Source organism: Brassica napus, chromosome C1, assembly GCF_020379485.1.
Source record: "Brassica napus cultivar Da-Ae chromosome C1, Da-Ae, whole genome shotgun sequence".
NCBI classification, from domain to species: Eukaryota; Viridiplantae; Streptophyta; class Magnoliopsida; order Brassicales; family Brassicaceae; genus Brassica; species Brassica napus.
The window spans coordinates 41,776,080-41,785,710 of NC_063444.1; the positions used below are offsets into that span (position 1 = coordinate 41,776,080).

General features: G+C 38.1%; 1 protein-coding gene across 1 annotated transcript; it reads right to left on the minus strand.

Annotated features, from left to right (window-relative positions):
• Window positions 1-1,556: 1,556 nt before the first annotated feature.
• Window positions 1,557-7,477, minus strand: LOC106434402 (zinc finger protein BRUTUS-like). Its single transcript, XM_048744555.1, has 14 exons — window positions 6,944-7,477; window positions 6,588-6,797; window positions 6,291-6,485; window positions 5,841-6,205; window positions 5,384-5,612; window positions 5,069-5,237; window positions 3,737-4,966; window positions 3,399-3,570; window positions 2,911-3,129; window positions 2,691-2,828; window positions 2,351-2,585; window positions 2,192-2,251; window positions 2,037-2,108; window positions 1,557-1,964 (listed from the first exon to the last, which is right to left on the minus strand). The coding sequence occupies exons 1-14, from the start codon at window positions 7,250-7,252 to the stop codon at window positions 1,824-1,826; spliced, it is 3,744 nt and encodes a 1,247-aa protein (XP_048600512.1). The 5' UTR covers window positions 7,253-7,477; the 3' UTR covers window positions 1,557-1,823.
• Between the last annotated feature and the right edge of the window lie 2,154 nt (window positions 7,478-9,631).

Here is a 9,631-nt window from a genome sequence, read left to right on the forward strand (position 1 = left end):
ATCTTTAATAGCAAAAACTTAAATTACTGATAACAAAATTTTCATTGTGCGATTAATAATTTTAGTAATTTATAATTTAAAAATATTTATCAATGTTAGTTCAAAACTTTGATAAAAAAAATTATTCAAAGTAAATTTTGAAATTAAAATATTTATTTATTCAATATGGTTTATAGTTTAATTTAGAATGATATATATACATATATATTTTAAATCTTAATGATTAATTAAATTAAACTTTTATTTATATGATTTTGTAATCATTTGTATTTTGTCATAACAAAAATTTTAAACCATGGATCGCAAAATTTGAATGTGGGACTTTTAACAGTTTTAGTAATTTATAGTCGTTTTTAAATTCAAAATATAACATATAAAGAAAAATCTAAATTTTTATAATATGGTTATTGTGATTTTTTAAAATTATTTTAATAGTTTAAAATTAAACAAATTTGATAGAAGATACATTATTTTTTATCAGATCTTTATTATTCAAAATCATTAATTGTCATATATACTTTAGCCACATTAAGCAATTCCGTAATCTTTATTTAAGGAAATAATAAATGACATTAATAATGAATTTATGATTAATTTAATAAAAAGCTTATTATATAATTAGATGGACCAACATATTTCTCTAATAATTCTAAGAATCATCGTAGTGATGACACGTGGCTACAAAAATAAGTTGTAATGTTTCACAAATAATATATAGGGGATTATTTTTCTCCAAATTCTTTCCATAAAAACCACATAATCTGTTTATTTTATCTTTCAAATAGAATAAAATTTCTTTCTTTTTTTTGAACTGAAATAAAATCTGATTTTTTTTCAAGGAAATACTGACTATGCTATTTTGCTCTCTCGCTGCCTTTTTTATTTATTACAAAATCATCATTATGAAATAAGAAACAATGTTATAAGTTTGACTTTTTCTAGTTTACAAGTCGTAGGGACGATAAATCAATGGTGTTCGTGGACGAGTGAGAATCTTATCTAGGGGTTTTAATTATAAGCAATGTATCTTTAAGCTATATACGGCTTTGTGCCAAAAAAAAAAAAGAAGCTATATATGCAAGTGATGGGATATGCACCAATGGTTGTTGTTCGTATTATCAAGCTTTGTTCAATGGGGTTGCTGGTTTGCAAACCCATGAGTTAAAAATCTATGTTTCCTTGCATCATCAAGTCTGTCAATAACCCTCCAAGCGACATGGTCTGAAAATCTTTGGTTTATGTGATACATTGCTTACCTTGTTAGGTTTGTAAAGTTTAGATTTATCAACAAAGGTCAGGACTCAGGATATGGTCTAAGAATGTGATCCAACTTTTGTAATCTAGGCGCCATTTTGTCAGATGGGTCTGAGAGAGTTATTAGCCAAGTAGATGTTTTACTTTGTGGGTTTTAGTAGTAAACGCAATATGAATGGTCGACGGTTTACGTATTCCCCCCCCCCCCCCCCCCCCCCCCCCCCAACAACCATTTTAACAAGTTCTCAGAAATTTTACCCCGTGGAAATTTAAGAACTAGTGAGTATGGCGGTAACCTGACATAAGGGGAAATAAAAAGTTTTTACATAAAAAATTGCAACTATTTACACTCTTCAAAGAAAGTCTCAGCGTATGCAAGAAAGAAAAGACAGAATGTATGGTGGTAACCTAACATTAGACTCTTCAAAATCTTCAATATCTCAGAGACTATACAAATAAAAATTCTATCAACGGATAAACCTCGTCACATTGTTGTACGGAACAGAAAGTGAAATCCAACAGAAGAAAAAAAAAAGTGAAGAGAGATTGAGAAACCCTTCACATTGTTTTCAGGATGTGGTTGGGCAGTCTTGGGCGGTTGTTTCTGATCTGATCACACGGGTGTTGTAAGAACCGCAGCTACCGCATTTATGGTACAACCAATGGAACCGTGTCGTTCCTTTGCGTTGACAGTCATTACATAGAATGTCCTGAGACGTGTGTGTGTGAGAGTGTGTCATCAAATGAATAAGATTAGAGTCAAAAGAATTAGTGTTTCTCACCTGGCAGCGATCTTTGTATTCTTCTGGAAGTTCTTCTGCAGCTAACAGTGCATCAAGCATACCGAAGTAAACCTGTAGAGTTCATGAAAGAAATAGTTAAGTGAATGATGTTATTTGCAGATTACGCTCGCTCTGAGGGACGGGGATTATCTTACCCCCATATCTCCTAATGTTTTTCCACAGATTGGACATGTGTAGTGGCTGCAAGTGTAAGCCTGAAAGAGACCAGAGAAACAGCAAGTGTTTTGATTTTAAGGCGATGAAAGGTAAACTCATGTTTAATGAGAAAAAGAGAGAGAGAGAGATGAGCAAACCTGGAAGCAAGCTGAGTGCATGTAGTGACCACATGGTAAGGCCCTGACTGTTTCACTTGATGTGAAGAGAAACTCGCAGCAAATGGGGCAATTTGTCTCAAGGCTTTTCTCTAGACACTTGTGGTTTACTAACTTCATACCCAGGCAACAGTTACATGTCATGCAATGGAAATAATCGATTCCCAGTCCCTCACCGACCCGGCAAAGGTTGCAGAATGGACAGTGGTACACAGCCCTGAAGGAAGATAATAGTTTCTCAAGGTTAAAATAGCTTCTCAAGTTTGATTGCTGACAAACCCAAATGTCGCAATTAAGTATTATATGCATCAAACTGTCATACCTTTCATCATCGAAAAGTTTGCAAATACTGCAATAGTGCTTTGCCATTGGGAATCCATCGCATGAAGGCGTTGTGCAAATAGGTCCAACAGGTTGCACCTTGAGGCACCGCATACAGAGCATTTCTGTCACCAGTTTTCTGTAACATTGTGTTCCAAATATAGATCATATCACTTAGAAATAAACTATGAAAGAGTTTCAAGACTGGCATAAGATCTTACCTGTCCATGGAGTGGTCGCTTACTTTGTCATGGCAAAACCTACAAGTGAACAACTGATCACAACATACAGCCCGAAGCTTGCAGTTACGCTTGTAATGCTCGCATCCAAATATCTGCTTCTCGGGATCTCGAAAAGAGGGGGTACATCCAAGTGTAACATCACCGTTCAATGCAATTTCTGTTTCCTTAGGTAACTTTTGCTGAGCCGCTATCCATCGACTGATAAAAGCACAAACAATCGAAATTCAAATGTTATTCTAGAAAAAAGGCATCCAGGAATGAGGGAGATGTAAATGAGATTATAAATGTGCTATCAAGGAGACACACACACATATATCATAGATACATGTAAAATTGGGAAGGAGAGGAGCACCCTCGTATACGCTGCCATTTTGTTAAAAACTACCGATTTGGGGCTCTAAGATTCAGGTACGCATGAAAATGTGGAATAAAGGATCCATACAGGGAATAAGTGAAAGAAATCTGACCTGGTTCTCCAATTTTGTACTAGATAATCTTTTCTCCTTGGATCAAGTGTTGTGTCCTGATAAACCTTCCTGATTTCAGCCTCTAGTTCGTTCTGATTCATGCGGAAAATATCTTTCCACCCCGGCTTAAAAAGTTGACCAGTTTGGTCCACGATTTCTTGATGATCATTATCTATATGAAAAATAAACTTCACATAAGCAAAACCAATTTACCAGAGAGAAACTATAGTAACCAGCCGAAGTATGAGTTATATGAAGTCCAAAGCAAAAACATCCAAGGTCCACATTAAACAAGCTAGATATTAAGTTGGTGAAACTAGTTAGGCAATTGCTTTTACCTCTCTGTGGACTATGTTTGGATGCTTCCCCTGAGGATGAGTCGGGTGATCCTTTCCAGCATTCATTGAGCCATTCATCGAACATTGTGTTCTTGGTCGCCTGCTTCCAGGTATCCATCATTCTATTTTGTTCATCTTCAGAAAGGGCGGACGTCACCCATGGTAACATAGATTGAAGAACTTCAGCACCCGTTGTCCCGATTATACGACCCACAATCTTGTCTTGCTCTTGAATGGAGAAATGTTCGTCAAATAGAGGCCAGAGCTCCAATTCCTCCAAGAAAATATGCTGATCCAACGTGATTTTAATGGATTTGCACATCCCTTGTAGCTTTGTAGCCAGTTCGTTGTACTTCTTCTTGCAGTCACCGCTATCAATATCAGTATGAACAGTTTCAGTCTGAGTTACGCCCCCCATCATAGAATCACTTTGTAACTTCTCATGAAGCATAGAAAGTTCCGTAAGAACACTGTAAATATCTTCAAACAGCTTCTCCTCCTGTTTATGGTCTAGCGTGTAAGAGTGACTGACATTGTGAAGCGCCTCCTTTGACTCCAAAGCTGGGAATAGGATATCATCTTCTGCACTACTATGAGCTTTGTAATAACCCCAGAGTAGGTGAAACCGACCCATAAATTGACGAATGAACGTTTCATCACAATCAATGAGCTTTCCAGATTCAACATCAAGAAACTCCAGATCTTTGCTTATGGCCTTGTGAAACGCGAATATTGTAGCAACCGGCCGCTCCGCATTTCCAGTACCAAAGCTGTTACTATCTATTTCACAACCAAAGAGGCTGGAGTCAAGAGCGGGTGCAGCAGAGTTTAGCGAAGAAGATCTCATAGCTTTAGCTGCTGGAAGAGAACCAAGTCCCAGACAATCACTGTTAACTCCGAGATCCGGAACACAGCATGACCTACCATTTCCAGATGGATTGGACCCATTTGCGCCTTCTGACGAGTGAGGGGTGGCATTGTTTTCACTAGACGATACAACAGTTCGCTTGGCTGGCCTTTTGTCTTGCTGCTGGCAACACGATTCTATACTCCTACTCGAGCATGGCATCGACACAGAAGCATTACATGACTGAAGGTAGACTTCACTGTTGCTTAATGTTTTAACAGGGCATAAACCATTCCCGTTAGGAGACAAGCATTCCCCGGCCTTGCGTCCTTTGCATGCCCACCCAGAGAAAAGAGTAACGAGAGCAGCATCCGATTTAGGTGCTGAGGCCACAACCAAACCATGTAATCATGCAAAACTGTGAGTAGCTAATAATTTTTCTAAAAAGGTTAAGTTTCATCCAAAATGAAAACAACAGATTGTACCTCCAGCTTGCAAGTTCTTCAGGAAATTCTTAGCTTCATCTTCTGTTAAAGATGCCGCCAGCCATGGCAAAACACGTTCAATTAATCTCAAGGGCATTATACACAGGCTTTGGTAGAGAAGTTCTTGTTGACGTTTAAAGGTGAAGTTCTTTCGTGCAAGGGGTAGCACCTGCAAACATTATGAAGTTAGCTGACATCCTTAACTGGCATCTTGGATCTTCATCCCCTATGGTATCAACTGATCCTATGCCGAACTTTCATATTTTTACATGTTTACAAAATCATAGGTCTCAACACTTAAAAGCTAATTTTCACCTGAATTTCCTCGTTGTGAAAGTGTCTTTGAATAGTTTCCATAATTTGATCAGCATGTGCGCACAGCTTGGTGTAAAATTCAGCAGCGGAAGTAGAAGACGCTCCAGCACTCTTGATATTTTCAATTAAGCATCGAAACTCGTTAAACTGGTTTTCTTCTTCATCGTGCTCCTCGGAAAATGAAAACTCCCCATCTACTGCTGGAAATATGATCTTGTCCTCTGCAAGACTGCAACAACAAAATATTTATCGTCTCAGAAATAGACCCGTGAAATTCAAATCTCTGCCTGAAAATGGAAAATTATATCGATATGAAAATCTGAGACAACACAGATAATGATATAACAATCTCATGCACAAACTTGCCCAAACATGAGAAGGGGAAAGATGAACAACATCCACATGGAAAGCTGAAGTTATCCAGTTTTCATTGTATATAAAAGGATGCAACAAATACCTGTGGAAGATGCATACTTCAGCAATATATTGCAAGCGTTCATCAAACGCAGATAAATCCGAAAAATCTCCAGACAGCTGAATCTTCCTAGCTTCATCGGCTATTTCTTTCATCTCCTTGTTCATTGACTTATGCCAAAGCTTGATCTCATCAATTGGGTGCATCTGGGCATCAAAAGAATCATGACTGGTAAGCTCTTGGTATTTTCTCTTCCCGACCTTGGATCCCTCACATGCGCACTGTGCTCTACTAGTTTCGCAAGGAAGCATGCTGCTAGAAGAATCCATACAGCACTGGAACAGAGAATCTTCTATGCGACATGAAGCCGCAGTATCGCTTTTCCTTCCCAACCAGGTGAAAATAACCTTCAAGAAAGAAAAAAAAAACATCAAACAACAACTCCAAAACTCTTTCATCTTATAAAGTCCGATCTTTAATTCAAAAATTTACCTGCTGAAGGAGCGTCTCGTCTGGAACTATCTTGCTTAGGCACGTTTGCATCTCCTTGCTTTCATCAACTGAAATGGAGGAAGCGAGCCATGGAAGAAACACGGCAAGCATATTCACAGGAATGCTGCAGAGAAACCGCCAGACTATGTAAGCTTGCTCCTCATGCTTAAACTTCTCAATAAGTAACGGGAACACCTGTCAACAAGCAAAAAGAGAAACACTAATTTCAATAGAGTCCAATGCTTTATCCTAAATATATGCTCTGTGTTAACATAGAGCATAAAACAAAAAAGTTACCTGCTTCTGTTCTTTCGCTAAATGCTGGCTAACAGAAGTCTGAAGGGCTCCAGTACTGCTCGCCAAGCCCCTTCGGTAGCTTTCATCAATCTCCGTGGCGGGATTTAGCAGCTCAAAGAGATGATCGAAGAGCGTGCTCTCACCCTTGTGTTCAAGAGAATACGTCTGCGCTACGTTCTTCACGCGTATGTCAAGAGCTGAAAAGATCACCTACACATACGCACGCGTTGCAATAACATTTCATATCTCCAAAACACTCATAGAATCAAAGAAAGTCACAAAACAGCAATTAATCAATACTAGCAAGGGTAAAGCTACATTCAATCATTTGCTAACAGGCAATCTTATCGCATTACCTCGTCCTCGGCATTGCAGTGATGCTTATAGATCGATCTCAAGAACCGGTACCGTTCACGAAGCAGCCGGAGATCGACGTGGTGCCCCGTGGCGAACTCCAACGCCAACCTATGAAGCGATTCGAGCTCGCTGCATACCGCTTTGTGAAAGAAGAGGAAAAACAGGATCGGAGAAATCTCTTCCGCGTCCTCCGAGAACGAATTCGACGCAGGGGGACGAGAAGATGAAGGTACGGAGCTCGAGATGACCGTGGTTGATGACGACGAAGAAGCTCTCGTCGCCTCAAAATCCGGTAAAGGCGTCGCCATTTCTCTCTCTCTCTCTCGTGTTCGTCGACGAATCTCCACCACTCAGTCTCCTTCAATGATCGTCGATTTTTCAAATCTGGGATGGTTTCGCCATAGAATTAATTATCTGGTTCAACGGAGACGATGAGAAGGAAAGGTCGAGGCGATTTTTCTTTTTTTTTTTTGTTTTATTATCGTTAATCTGATAAATATTTTTAACTGTAAATTTATACGATCGTTGAAGTATTTATACAAGGATACGGTTTAAAAATTGAATAAAAAGTGCTTGGGGATTGGGTGGGTGTTTCTCTATACAAAGGTTTTGTTGCACGTGGCCATTACTATCGCCACGTCGGATGCTGATGAGACCAGTCCAAGTTGGCACGTGACCGATTACGTCTCGACGCGTGTGAGCGTACCTACGATAACGGGTCTGGTCCGCCAGAATAAGGGACTTTTATGTAATGATGAGGAGGTGCTTATGTCGATTTTGACTAGGCATTTGCTCAGAATAGATTGATAATGTTCGGCCTTTTTTTTTTCGGTAAAAAATGTTTTGTATATTTACATTTTTCGGTTTGTGACACAGTTACAATGGAGACGAGAAGCATAAGTAAGTACATAAAGTAAACTAATCGACAACACCAAAAAACAGAAACGAAAAAAAACGCAATCAAACTATATCCTAGCAAGACATCACCTACGCCGCATTGCCTTAACTGAAAGGAGATGATAGCGATAAGAGACCAAATTGTAGCCGTTTTGAAGGAGATAGCTTCGGTTAAAACGCAAGCTCAAACCCGATAGATATCGGCCATACCCGATGTCCGCCTCGTAAAGATTAGCACTCAGCCCGTACAAACCTCCAAACCGGAAAAGCTACAAACACAGAGACGACCACCAAGAGCAGGACCAACGGCGCATTTATTCGGAAAGGGAACAACGACAACAACACCACACCACCGAAACCGGAAACAAAGAAGAAAGACCAAACCCGACACTATTCTGGGAACAGAACGGACAGAGACCAGCCCTAGATCAAGCCGTTGTAGCCGGACAGCTCAATATGCGCCGCCACAAAAAGCAAGAGGCTCCGGATGACATATCCGAAGAATTTAGCTCCTTGCGCATCCACCGTAGAGAACCCACAACAGATCTTTAAAGACCAGAGCCGGTGACCAAACTGTCAAAGCCTCCGAAAGAACATCCTGACAGATTCAAAAAGAACCGAAGCTTACAGAGCCTGAGGCCGAGCGAGAGAGACGGGTCTACTCTAACAGACCCCGCTGACCCCTGTTCCGGCACCAGAACCACGAGACGGATCGGTTCTTGTGATTAAAGATAAGTAATGAATTGATAATGTTTGAGGTTAGCTTTTGAAAGAGAATATAAATTTTGCTTTGAAGTTTTATAAAAATATACCAACCTAATTAACACATATTCATACTTTGTTCAACACTTGATTTTAATATTGAGGAATGCCAGAGTGATCAGATGCACACCCATTCGTAATATGAAGGAGCCACATAGCCAGTGGCGGAGGTAGGATCCAAATCTAGGTGGGTCAAAATTAGATTATATAAAAAGCAGTGGAGGTTTCATAATTATCGAGGGGGTCAAACTGTAAAAATTGAACTAATTAATCAATATTTGCTACAATTATATACTCACATTAAGTTAAATTTTAAAATTGATGTTGGGTCAATTGACCACCACTGCCTCCGCCACTGCACATAGCTTTGTTATCTACTGATTAACATATATTGGTTCGCAGTTTTGATTTATTTAATAATTGCAATTGCAAAGGTTTTACTGGTCGACTGGTTTTCCCGCTACGCCCGCAAACGCAGTTTTTACGGTTGGTAGCGGTTGACAGCGTTTCGAAACAATCATACAAACCGTTATAAATCGCTTCAAACTGCTCTGAACCTCTTAAAATCAAAAGCTCGTTCCATCTAGCGTTTGCGGTTGCGGGTGGAAAAATAAATATAAAATTATTTTCAAAAATATTTTAAAATTAAAATTTTAAAATAAAAATATTATTTATTAATTAAAATTCACAACACTATCATAATTTTGTTTTATAAAAACTTTAAACTAACTATTTATTAGAATTTTTAAACATTTATATACACACATATATAAAGATATACACATATATAAAACAAAATAAAATATATTTTTAAAAGTTTTAATATAAATCTTCAAAACAAATTTTATTAAAATTATAACTTTCAACTAATTTAAAATTTGTATAAATAAACATAATATTTTTATTAATCATATTATATTGATAATTATTATATTTTTACAATAGTATGTTTTTTTATATTTTTATAATGTTAAAATATGTTAATATGTGTAATTTATTATTAAACCGCTGCAATATCTTATAATCAA